This window comes from Sinocyclocheilus grahami, unplaced genomic scaffold (genome assembly GCF_001515645.1).
Source record: "Sinocyclocheilus grahami isolate Dianchi unplaced genomic scaffold, SAMN03320097.WGS_v1.1 scaffold54.1, whole genome shotgun sequence".
Classification (NCBI taxonomy): domain Eukaryota; kingdom Metazoa; phylum Chordata; class Actinopteri; order Cypriniformes; family Cyprinidae; genus Sinocyclocheilus; species Sinocyclocheilus grahami.
In genome coordinates, this window is record NW_015505233.1 from 5,522,113 (window position 1) to 5,535,322 (window position 13,210).

The 13,210-nt window shown below is 36.6% G+C and overlaps 2 protein-coding genes across 2 annotated transcripts in view; one reads left to right on the forward strand and one right to left on the reverse strand.

The window, feature by feature from the left end:
• LOC107583555 (PDZ domain-containing protein 8-like) overlaps positions 1 to 13,210 on the reverse strand; it is a 64,995-nt gene that overhangs the window by 2,700 nt on the left and 49,085 nt on the right. The window lies entirely within an intron of this gene.
• LOC107583654 (synaptic vesicular amine transporter-like) lies at positions 388 to 12,580 on the forward strand. Its single transcript, XM_016269939.1, has 15 exons — positions 388 to 531; positions 816 to 989; positions 2,116 to 2,452; positions 2,738 to 2,796; positions 2,971 to 3,054; positions 3,602 to 3,694; positions 4,439 to 4,528; positions 4,737 to 4,780; positions 7,628 to 7,688; positions 8,107 to 8,202; positions 9,364 to 9,442; positions 10,553 to 10,604; positions 11,084 to 11,147; positions 11,249 to 11,325; positions 12,476 to 12,580. Exons 2-15 carry the CDS (start codon positions 857 to 859, stop codon positions 12,578 to 12,580), a joined length of 1,374 nt encoding a protein of 457 aa, XP_016125425.1. The 5' UTR covers positions 388 to 531; positions 816 to 856.

A 13,210-nucleotide genomic window follows, 5' to 3' on the forward strand; every position in this document is an offset into this window, starting at 1 on the left:
GCAGTAAATAAGGCGTTCCTGCCTTTCTCATTTTTGTGTGACGGTTCACTGGTGTCACAGCACAGCACACAGCAGCACAACAGCACACAGCACACAGCAGCACAGAAGCACAGGACACAGCAGCACAACAGCACACAGCAGCACAGCACACAGCACACAGCACACAGCAGCACAGCAGCACAGCACACAGCACACAGCACACAGCAGCACAGAAGCACAGCACACAGAACACAGCAGCACAGCACACAGCACACAGCAGCACAGCACACAGCAGCACAGCACCACAGCACACAGCACACAGCACACAGCAGCACAGCACACAGCAGCACAGCAGCACAGCACACAGCACACAGCACACAGCAGCACAGCACACAGCAGCACAGCACACAGCAGCACAGCAGCACACCCCATCTGAATTCTCTGCGAAACTGCGTGACGTCAAACAGCAGTCAAGCAACTAAAACGCTCCGCATCCAGCGTGCCTTTCACCCAGGATCTGACAGCACAGCTCAATGCAAATGTGCTTATAAGGTAAGAATCAAAACCATACTGGGTGTATTATTCACTGCAAATATTTAGACTTAGCATAAGAAAGAGAAAAATCTCAATTGTTTATAGTTTATTATTTTCAGAGAGCTTCAGTGCATATATTTAGCCTATGATAGTATAAAAGTGTCAGTTGACTTTAATGTTTGACATATTTCTCTCATATCTAATCATCCCCTCAAGGTTCTCTCAAACACATTTTATGATGTTTTGATGCCACTGATGTTCTTTGACCGTTTTTTTTTTGTTGTTGTTGTTGTTTTTTGCAGGATCTTTTTCACTCGCTCTTTGGCAATTGGATTTTATTAAAATGGGACTATTTGATGCCCTTAGAGATTTTAGTTTATTAACATGGCTAAGAGAAGAAAGACAGTCTCGGAGGCTGATTCTGTTGATCGTTTTCATTGCTTTGCTGTTGGACAACATGCTATTGACGGTGGTCGGTAAGTGCTACTGTTGTTCACACCTGTTACATGTGCGGGCACATATGATGCAGCGAGCACATAATGATAAACTGTTCATGCAAACACGGCTTATAAACATATGATGCATTTAACGATAACAGCCTATATTATCATGCTTTCATAATATATCTGTAATATTTACAAAACGTAACATTTCATATATTCATATATTTTGCATTAAGTATGCATTATAAAGATGTGAACTCAAACGAAACTCGTTTGCTGAGTGTATACAAATGTTAGAATTAAAATATGGCGTCCTAATTAATAGGGCGGGTCTTCTTAAATAAACGAAATTAGCGTTGGAAAAAGTGCATTTTTGCATAAACGTTATAATTATTAATTTTTTCAATAATCGATTTTAGAACAGTTTTGCAGTACTACTTTTAATTAATTGTTTGATTTAAATTATTTCAAAAACTTTATTTGTTCGATAAACGTGCATTGAAAGTAAAATGATAAATCTGATTAATATGCCTAGTAAATAAAATACCTTTAACTATCCTAAACGACTGTTTCCCCGAGTAAACTCCAGTGGCTGCAGTTGATCTGAATTAAAGTATCTTGTCCTCAAACGCTGCCAGAGCTCCGTCCGCGCGCGTTAAACTGTCTGTGTTTGTTCTCACGTTCGCGAGCCAAGAAACGGACACGGCAATTAAGCTGGAAATAATACACACGATGAATATGGCCTGTGTGTACATACAGATGGAACCAGGCGGAAAATGAACCTGTCGTTCTTTGGCTCAAGTGTTGAATGAAGAGGCTTTTGAGCGTTATCGCACACGGTGTCCCTGTGGGTTATTTACGCATGATAATGTCAAACGCATCTAACAAACCCAATTGTTCACTTGAAAGGTCAAATGTGGTGTTACACAGCTTGATAAGTCTTTGAACTTCAGTTTTTCTGGAAAATGATTAGTAAACATTGATTCTAAAACTGATTCGTGGTTTTCTGAATATATCTATGTTTTAAGAGTAGAACAAAGCTTGCTCACTGCGAAACCTCAAGTAATGTAGGATATAATTTAAGACCATGTATAAACAAATGAATGATATCAATCTCTGTCTCATGGTTATTATGATCTCTACTCTTTCCTCTCTGTAGTGCCTATTATTCCAAGCTACCTGTACTCAGTGGACGACGAGGCTGCTCAGTCGGTCCAAAATCACTCCATGTCTCCTCTGTCCCCATCTGGCACCTTTCAGAGCATTGTGTCTCTGTACGATAACACAACACGCCTAACTGGCTTCAGCCTACAGATGAGCACGGCTAGCCCAATGACCCCGGCCCCTACTTCTGTGATGCCCCCTCAAAATAAGTCTGACTGCCCCAAAGCAAATGACCAGCTTCTGAATGAGAATGTGAAAGTGGGTCTGTTGTTTGCCTCTAAAGCAACAGTACAGTTAATTACTAACCCCTTCATAGGGCCCCTAACCAACAGGTGGGTTAAGGCAAATCACGCGTTTATCTTTGAAAGTACAGCAACTAGCATTTCTCTCAAAAGGAGCATGAGATTGCATGATATGTTTGTGTGTGCATACATACTTTTTTATGGAGTAACACAATATTGTAATGCATTACTTTTAAAAGTAACTTTCCCCAACACTGATAATAACATCTTGATTTTACTTCTGAGTGATGCCAGCATTGCAAGTTCAATATTTGTGGTCAAATGGAAAATGTTGGTGCAAGAGGTTCAAGAAGTTCCATATATATATAATTGCAGAATAGGATACCAGATCCCGATGTTTGCTGGTTTCTGCATCATGTTTGTGTCAACCCTAAGTGAGTACCCTTTTTTAAACATTAATCTAATTTCTATGTGTCTTTATGAAAAGGGGTGGAGAAGACGCACTATACAATGTAAGATTTAGCTACAAACTATCTGTTGTGTGCATTTCCATAATAAATATGTCTACTTTTTCTTTTTCTCCTGTCTGCGTTTTACTCTGTGTGAAGTGTTTGCGTTTTCATCGAGCTATACGTTGCTGTTTTTGGCCAGATCTCTACAAGGTGTCGGCTCTTCCTGTTCTTCTGTGGCGGGTAACAGATCTTGTGCAACCTTACATTAGAATACAAAAGGATGCTGTCAAAACCTGCAATGTAATGCTTATTTAGTGCACTCTTTGTAATCCTGAGTGCGCTAAAACACATTTGACTTTGATGTTCTCAGAACTCGGTATGCATAAAGCCACTGTTAATGTTAATGGTATTCAGGTGCTTGTGTAAAATGCACCCTGTTCCCATTCAAAGATGTATACAGCCTTGGATCTAGATTACAAAACTAGCTCTTGAAACTAGTTGAAACGATTACTTATTTCATTGTTTCATACAAATATTCATTGAGTTTATTTTTCGGTTTATTGCTAGAATTTAAAAGTCTAATATTGTGAGGAATCATTTTTGCTTCAATCTTTTGAAAGAGCAGAATTAAATGTATACCCCCAAAAACCACATACAAATATTTTTTGTGATGTCACACTGATGGATGCTAAAAAAGCTCAAGAAATCTATTAAATTGCACAAAATACTAATATAAGCAGACAAGAAAAAAACCTTTAACCTCTGTAAATTCTGTGTCATTATGCAGGTATGGGGATGCTGGCGAGTGTTTACACAGATGATGAGGAAAGAGGAAATGCTATAGGAATTGCCCTGGGAGGACTAGCCATGGGAGTTTTGGGTGTGTACTGTATGTTTAGGACTTCTTTTAATATTTTGATCTGCAAAACTTGGTTTGCACTGGTATATTGGAGATCTTGAATCCTAACTCTAATCTTACCCCTTGAAATGCATACCAAGCAAAGAGAGAAACATTAAGTTGGGTGGTTATTAATTAAGTGCCTTGGAGTTTAAGATTGGGAGGTAACTTTAAGTGGCCTGTTTAAAGCCCAAGAGCAGTGGTCAGAAGAAATGCCCTGAGTGGGGCCTGAACCTAGTGCTTCCCGTTAATGATCTCATGTTTTAACCACTGTTGCAGAATGTTTAATCCTTGATAGTCCATTATTTTATTCATAATGGAAAGTAAAGGATTATCCACCAGAAAAGAGCTATCTTGTGTGTCATAAGTGATTACATTTTGCTGTCGTCATTAAAGTGCACAAATACTGAACTTGTTAATCAAGTGGAGAGCAGCAGAAAAATGGCGCACAATAATATTCAATCAAAACCTATAAAACTATATTCATCTGGATAGTTTGAGACTTGAAAGGGGTTTGTTGTTGCAACACAATTTATTGTGGTTTGGTAACTTTATGGTTATGTGAACGTTCTACAGGGCAATTAGTATTGGATTTGTGGCCTGTGTTAATTCAAAGCATCTTGTCAATGTCAAGAGTTTTCAAAATGAAGATACTCTGAGGTGCAGTGCTTGCATTAAGTCTGTGAGTAATATGCAGTATACTGTATATGTGTGTGTTTTGTGCAGTTGGCCCTCCGTTTGGCAGTATCATGTATGAGTTTGTCGGTAAGACGGCTCCTTTCCTTATCCTGGCAGTGCTGGCGGTGCTCGATGGAGGTGAGTTCATCCATCTCTGTTCTTTAAGCTTGCCAGCATTTTTCCAATCAAAACAATGGGAATGACAGATTCAGTAGCAAAGCTTCATGTTATTGTGATACAAATGTGGAATTGAATCCTGGTGACAGAAACTCATTATAACGGAATTTCTGATGCTGAACAAGATTGGCTTCACATCTGATGTGTTTTTTCTTATTTTCACGAGCAGCTTTACAGCTATTTGTGCTTCAGCCTTCGAAGGTTGAACCAGAGGTGAGTACAGTACCTTCTTTCCTGATCTGATCTGAATGCTTTTTTTGGGGGGGGGGTGTTAGTTGTGATGTATAGCATTAGGTAAACGCTCACCTAAAGGTCAAGCTCTGCAGCTGAAAGGCTTTGAGTGAGCATTTTGACAAAGAATGTGTGTTTTGGTGTAAATATTTGTGTTTTATAGCTCCACTCATATTTGAGATTTAAAATGTCAATTATTTGATCTAATATCCTGAGCAAGTGGCTTACTATGACCTAGCAAAAGATTTGCACAGTCTATTAAACATGATTTGGGCTCATATTTGTAATTGCTTTAGTCATTTTTGTAATTTTGTAATTGTACCTTCTGTAACTAGTAGAAGCTCCACATTACATTGAATCTTTACTTGGTATTCCTCTTGTGGGCAAAAACGGGGAGAAGCAGCTTTAGGGATGATGTGTGTTTGGTGCTATTGTGTGTTTTGGGTCTAGTCTTATCAGTAGCAGGACTAGAATGATTTGCAAGGGGAGTTTGGGTCTCACACTGGTTACTTTTAAATCTCAATATGTATTTGGAATTGAAAATAGGTTTATATGGATTACAGTGTATGCATGCATAGATTGTAGTGCATGTTGATAGCATTGTGTGTAGAGGGACAGTGTATTTGGAATAGTGCTTTGGTTTGCGTCACAGTAAGGAGGGGCTGATCCAATTAAAGCATGTCTGACTTTGATCAATGGGGGTTGATGGGTATCAGTTACTACAGAGACCCCAAGTGCCCCTACAGACAGTGTGTGTATTTATGTAGCTACTCGTGTTTGGGTTATCTGTGAGATTTTGTCATCTTTTATGAGGAATGAAGCATTTAACCCACTACTTTCCAGCAATAAATAAGCTTAAAAATAAATCTAGTGGGAAATGTTGCTGCGCTCTTGAATATAAGTTTGTTATTGGAATTTATGGTTCAGTGAAGAAACTGTAACATCCATGGAACCTTTTATTGTACAAAATAAAAAAAGGTTCTTTAGATTATGTTCTTCACACTAAGAAAAAAAATAGTAATTTTAAGAACTGTTCACAAAAGGTTCTTTGGTGAACCAAAAATGGTTCTTCTGTGGCATAATAGCAAGAAAATTATTTTGGAACCTTTATTTTTGTAAAATGTCAGTTAGTGATGTGAAAGAGTAATAACATTTTAGGCTGCAAAAAAAATTGAGGACAAATGTCCTTCTGCACTTTCTGCCAGCTGTGAGCTAAGATTTAATATACACGGACTAAGAAAAGCTCATACTTGTTCAATTATGTGACATAAAGATTATATTTTCAACAGATCGGAGTGACATTGGTTAAAAGGTCAGTTTCTTTTGTCATCACCACAGTTGAGGCCAGAAGGTGATGGACCTGTTATCTCAAGTAATCAATCAAATCAGTAATGTTTGGACATCAGGTCATAGTTATACTCAGACAGATCCTTCATTCAGAAGCCCCCTTGAGTGTTAATATCCAACATGATTATGGGTAAGAATAGAAGCAAGTGACAGCTAATTGTTTGGGGGTCAAGATCTTCAATGAGACCATTCGCAGAATTAATGGACCTGGTTAGGCCAGTACCGCTGAATGTGACAGGGTGTTTTGAGTGGGATGACATGTCCGAAGAGGAGCAGTATGTGCAGTGAAGGGGAGCAAAGAAGTGCTGATTTAATGAGGGGGTAATTGTCAGTCATTGCCTGATGACTGCTCCAAAAAAAAAAAAAGAGTGTCATTGCAGGCATTTCTCGCAAAACGCTGTTATGACTAGATTGAAGAACTAGATTGAAGAAATGTTAAATGTTAAAGAATGATTGTTTTCAAATAGCTTACCTAAACAGTCTCCTTGTCTGCCACTGGTTGAACAAACATACAAATATCTCCCCAAATTCATGTTATCGGTTGAGTCTTGTTGTTAGGATGCTTAAATAAAAACAGAGCAATGTTTCCAATCAACCAACAAATGGCTCACTCATTGTTTCTAGGTATTATACTGTTATAGAAGAAACTATTTTAACATTATAAAAAGTATAGGCATCATCTTTTAATCACTTACTTAAATGAATACTTTGTTAACTAGTATGCTTTACCTTTCTTTTGGCAAAAAAGTCATACCTAAAGTTAAAAAAAATATTTCTGAAATCTTTCAGTCCCTTCAAGAAATGATGCCTGGGCATTTGCACTAGAGATGCCACAATTCCCACATCAATATGTAAAGTTAAGACTGGTATATTTTGTCACTCACAAAGTTGTTTGTGATCTTCTTTTCACTGATCGCTTAGAGGTGTCATAAAGGGAACAGACTGCATATGGGGCATTATATATATTGTCTTGTGTGACTCTCAAGGAGCCCATCTCCATGGGAACCACTGTGGTGACTATAGGGCAAGATTCCTCAAATAGAATGATATACCCTGACTTACATCCCTTTAGAAAAACTCGCCTGACCTGAATGAGGCCAGGATTGTTAATGTAATGAGATAAAATCCCAAATCAATAAATAAATAAATGTCTTATTATATCCTGATAAATAAAGTAAACATGTCAAATTTGGCTTTAATTAAGAAAAATATTCCAGAAAGTTGTGGTATTCACTTCAGATACTGCAAAAATCAATTGAACATTTCTTTTAAATTTCCCCATAGGAATAAATGGATAACTATGGTATTCAGGATTTGTTTGCTGTGACACAAGACCATGTCCCCTGTATATGATACGTTTTGAATTGGCCAGGGCCTCACTGCTCTTGTCTTCCCACTCTAACATTGATGTTCAGGGTAAATTGTTTGCAAATTTTTTTTTAAACTTGATATTAATGGACTTATGTTTAATTTTTTTCCCAGAGCCAAAAAGGAACTTCACTAATTACCCTCATGAAGGATCCATACATCCTCATCGCAGCAGGTCAGACATGTAAACACAAATAAACTGTTCATTCCTACTGTTTTATCAAAAATAAAAGTGCAAACCTTTTGGATACATGCAAAGAAAGAAACCAATGGTCTAGTCAATTATGTGTGGCATTTAGGGGGTGTGGCACATAAAGAGGGTCATCTTTCTGTAAGAGAAGGACAAGAAAGTGTCAAGTGTGTGTATATGTGAGAAAGAGAGAGAGAGAGTGAAGTGGTCAAGAAACACATCTGTGTTTGTCTCTGCCTGCCCTCCTCTCCAATTACAGTGGCCTGAGTACAGGGGCAAGATGATGCTGTTTATTATATCTGAGAAAGGAAAAGAATGGGTGCTGAGGGAGGGGGAGAGATGGACAGAAAGACAGAATTCTTCAGAGAATGAATCCACTTACCCTCCTCATTTTCTTTTTCAGGTTCCATTTGTTTTGCTAACATGGCCATTGCTATGCTGGAGCCAGCTCTGCCCATCTGGATGATGGAGACTATGTGTCCCAGGAAATGGCAGCTAGGTTGGAGAATGTGCTTCTTGTTAATGTGCACCCTTACACATTTCTTCAATTCCCATCTTTCCAGAGAAATGTTTACTGTGGACAAGATAGAAAAAGGGCATAAATTACAATGAATTTATTATGGACAATTACAATTAACAATTATGGACAAAGTGAAAGAAACAGCAACTAAAGCCTAAAGTATGTTTTATTTATTAGTATATTAATGTTACATTAGGGACACAAGCTAAAGACAGTGAATATTAGTAAATAAATGAATAAAGTAAATAATATCAATACAAATGGCCAGGTTGCAGTTTACAGCAAAATTAAAAGAAACAAATATTTAGCATGAAGAAAAATTTATATTTTAAAATGTATTTTAAATAAAATATATTATTTATTTTAATAGTATTATTTATTTGTTTTAATTTTTTGACCTTTTTTGTTATTTAATTAATTTATTATTAGCTTTTCTTCAACTCACAACCCCCTGAAGTTCCCTTATGAAGCTCAGTTCTGAAACTGCTGTAAAATATATTTGTAAAGTACAGCTTTAAGTAAACATCATATTAGTATTTATTTTACTGAACTTAATTTATGCTGATTTTAATGACTATAAAATTAACTGGATGATTTTCTTTATTGTAATAATGAGAATGAGACTTTTTTGCATTGTAGTGATGAGAATTAATTTCTTTTATTATAATGAGAATTACATTTTAAGAGCATTTTAGAAGGAAATTACTTTTTTTGTCTTTTTTTATATATATAAATTTAGTAGTAAAATAGTTTAAAATTAATTTCCACATACTTCCAGAATTGTGTAAAACACTCCAGACTGTAAAATACAATTAAAACAGTTAGTTTCTTGTGGGTTTCTCCACGGTTTTCCTGCTGTTTACAAAGCTTTGACAGATAATAAAGAGAAAAAGAGAAACAGTGAGGACGGGAAAGGGAGTGTCTTTGGTCTGGCAGGATATTGAGGTGTCATTGGCAGGCAAAGGAAAGCAAGAGAGCTAATGAAAGAGAAGGAGCGGGAGAATGAGAGAAGCAGCTTCATAACAGCGTCTGTGGGACGAACAGCAGCTTTGAGATCAAACTGATATTATGTCGTCTTATCTGAGCTCTCCCCTCTCTCTCTCTCTCTCTCTCTCTTTCCTCTCTCCTCTCTCCTTTTAGGAGTTGCGTTCTTGCCAGCCAGTATCTCATATCTAATAGGGACCAACATCTTTGCCGTTTTGGCTCACAAAATGGGGAGGTAGGAGAGGGAAATTAATGTTTTTTTCCCTACTTCTCTTGCCTTATCTTCCTCCGCTTTGCTATCAGCTTCCTCTGTTTTGAAACAGCTCTAAATGAGTTTCTGTCGCCAGGTTTTGTAATTGTGATTTTAAAAATCAGTCTCAGCAGCATGCTGTTTATTTGTTTGTTTAAACTATACGCACTACTTTTAATGAACTGTAAGCTCTTATGAGAGGCATATACATGTTTCCCATTATCAGAATATGTTATGTCTGCAGGGTCCAAAATTAACAGTCACACCTGCCAATGTCGACTGGATTGAGAATATTATTGGCTATTAATATTTCTTACAGTATTTTTTAAAATTAAAATTAAACATTTGTTATATAGAAATCATTCTAATATGCTGATTTGTTGCTCAAGTAACATTTTTATTAATGCTGAAAAACCGTTTTGCTGCTTAATATTTTTGGTGGAGACCTGATCTTTTTTTCCAGGATTCTTCGAATAGAAAGTTCAGAAGAACAGCATTTATGTAAAATAGATATCATCTGTCACATTATAAAATGTCTTTATTATCACTTTTGATACTATCGATTTAATGCATCCTTGCTGAATGAAAGATAAAATTAATTCAAAAATAAAATCTAACTGACCCCAAACTTTTGAATGTATATAATTTTTATTTATACTTGTCACCTCCATGAGCCATATAGGGTCAAACTATCATTTTATATCATTTAACTTGTAGACTATGTATTATGGTACAGTTTCTAATAAAGTTACAGGCCAAACTTGGTGTTAATTTTAGACCCTGGATGTATGATTGTCTGCATTTCCATGTCACATATGACATTCTCTTAAAAATGCCTGGAGATGTTTCTAAGAAAAAACATGCATGTCTGGCAAAGCATTTTAATTTTCAGGGGAAATCTCAGCAGGGCCTGTAGATTTGCACTGTGACATTTTACGAACTTCATGCATCTCTATTAGGGCTGGTGCTGTTGTTCGAGCTTTGTGACCTAGGTTTATTACGGAATGTCTTAGTTCCCAGCAATCTCTGGTTCAGAACAGCAGACATTTGTTGGCCTCATCTTCAATTTTTTTCTCTCTCTCTCCCTCTCTGTAGATGGCTGTGCTCACTTATAGGGATGCTTCTGGTTGGACTCAGCATTCTCTGTGTAAGTTCTTTTAGACTAAATCCCTGTTAGAGATTAACTTCTCTCAGAGAGCACACCATACCTATAAATATTTTAACACCTTATTTTTCTGTCATTTCAATACTGTTGTGGCTCACAGAGGCCTAAAATATTTCGCTGCCCACTAGCGCAGTTGAGGGCTGGAAAAAAAGTTTATTTTGAAAACAGAGCTTTGACTCTCTCTGCTGGGACATATCCTGCTTAGCAGGAAGACAGTCTGTTCTCTTATACATGCTTATCAGATTAGACTGGAAAACAAGTTCAGATGAGAGTCAAGTGCACATTTGGAATTTTTCTTATGGAGAAAACATCAGGGTTAAAAAGATTATGAAAAGGAACAAAAACAGTGTTCTGTTCAACAGAATGTTTGACTGTATTTGGTGTTTTCACATAATCAATAATAATTGATAAGATATACATGCGCCAGCTTCCTGTATTTAGCTCTTCTAATTGTCCAACAGGTGCCTTTTGCAAAAGACATATACGGACTCATTGTGCCAAACTTTGGAGTTGGATTTGCAATAGGTGAGATTTGCTTCTGGAAATTATGTTACATAATAGCTACAAATAAAAACTGTGCAGGACGCCCTTAAGCTAAGATCAGAGAGTGATGTTGATCTGAACAGACTTGTGCGTTTGCCCTCAAATGCTGGGTGATCAAAGCCAAGCATCAGTCTTTCTTTCTCAAGAGGAGCACTACACTGTTCCTGAAGAGCACTGACGTGCACACGCACGCAAGCCAGATCTGTACGTCTTTATCAAAGCCTCATTCAGTCACAGTGCAATAAACCCACCATCTCTCACTAGCACTGGTGTACTGCCAGTGAGATCAGCTCCACCCACAATCGATGATGTCACAAATGCTTCCATTGGGTGGGAAATGGAATCACTAAAGTGAGGTTACACAATGTAGACCTCTTATTAAATACTTTACTCTTTATTTGTCCTTTTCTGAAATAAAAAGTTCTGTCAATAGCAGTAGCCAACCAGATTTACACAGAGTACCACCTTCAAATTAAATGAAGAAATCTTTAAAGTATTTAATAAAAATAAATTAATTAATAATAAAAACACAAAATGACAAATAATTTCAAAATGACAAATAGATTACTAAAATAGATTACTACATAGATAGCTAACATTCTAAACATGAATTTAAATTATGCATTATTTAGTTCTTGTATTCATAAGTTATTTATTTGTAAATTTGAAAAGTGATTTATTAATTAGATTTTTATTTTATAAATAAATTACATTTAAATAACTTTTTATTTTATTTTTTATAAGTACATCTGTTTATTTGTCAATTTAACAGTTTATTAATTTGAAAGGCATTTCATCTTTATTTATTTATATAACGCTTTTAACAATACAGATTGTTTACATTTGTATTTTGTTTAATTTAATAAATTGATCATTGATTCTTTAATGTTGTTTTTATTTGTCACTGCTGGTCTTTCAAAACTGCAGGTCTGTAGAGGATTATTAGCCTTGGAGATTAAAAAAAATCCAAAATTTCACATTATATAAATAAGACAGAAGTGATTTTGTGATTCCAGAATGATGTTCCAAACGTTTTCTTCCTTTCCGTCTGTACACTGCTGCTCTTTCATGTCAATCCTTTGCACAATCTTTTGGGCAAACAAATCGACAATCAACATCGGAGCGTGTGCTACATTGTTTCCTGCATACAGTACATAATTGTTGTGTAAATGCTAAGTCTATGTAAACGCACAGTATATTTGCTTTGATGTGGTTTGTATGTGGCATAAGATCACTCTAGAAGATAAATGTAACAGCTGTAAGGTGACCTGTACACCAATGATGGTTTCTTATCTCTGTGTCTTTCTCAGGCCATTCTGATGGACTCTAACTGCTCAATGAAGACCCGTTCTTACTCCACCCAGGGCTCCAGCTACCAAATGGGTGAGGATTTTGATCCCGAGAGCCCTGAATAAGCCTCATCAAAGCCCTCGGCCATGTATGTCACCCAGAGTATCTATTTTGTTGTATGAAAGAGAAAAACAACAGACTTTAAAGAAAACCACAATGCTAATTGGTGAGAATGTCCCATATCTGTCCCACACTGTCCTGTGGTTGTGATGGTCATGTTCTTCTGAAGCAAACCAAAGTTGTTCTCGTTGCTGTTTGTTCTCAATGTGGAAGAGGTGAAATTTCTAACCAACAGCCTTATCGATATGGATAACATTAGCGTGTGATTCAAAATGCGGGATTTGAGTGAGGATAAAAGGAAAACATAACTACAATTTTATTCAGCATAATAATATTCATTTTTTCTCATTCGAAAGTCAGACAGGGTAATTGATAAGATTCATTCAGTTTGACTTAATGGAGAGCTAAGTACTGGATATTTATTGTTTGTCTGTGGTGGTAGGAAAGTACGGTCTTCATATATGTATCTATCGGTCCTGTTAAAGTCTTTTCATAGGCGTAAATGTCATCGTATTCGAGTCAGAACTCACCTTGAAATGGGCCTTAAAATGTTGCTATATGTATCATAATCAGTTCAAACTACATCATATATTATAGAGAACAGCTGAAGAACATTTTAGGTCAATTAAAACTTG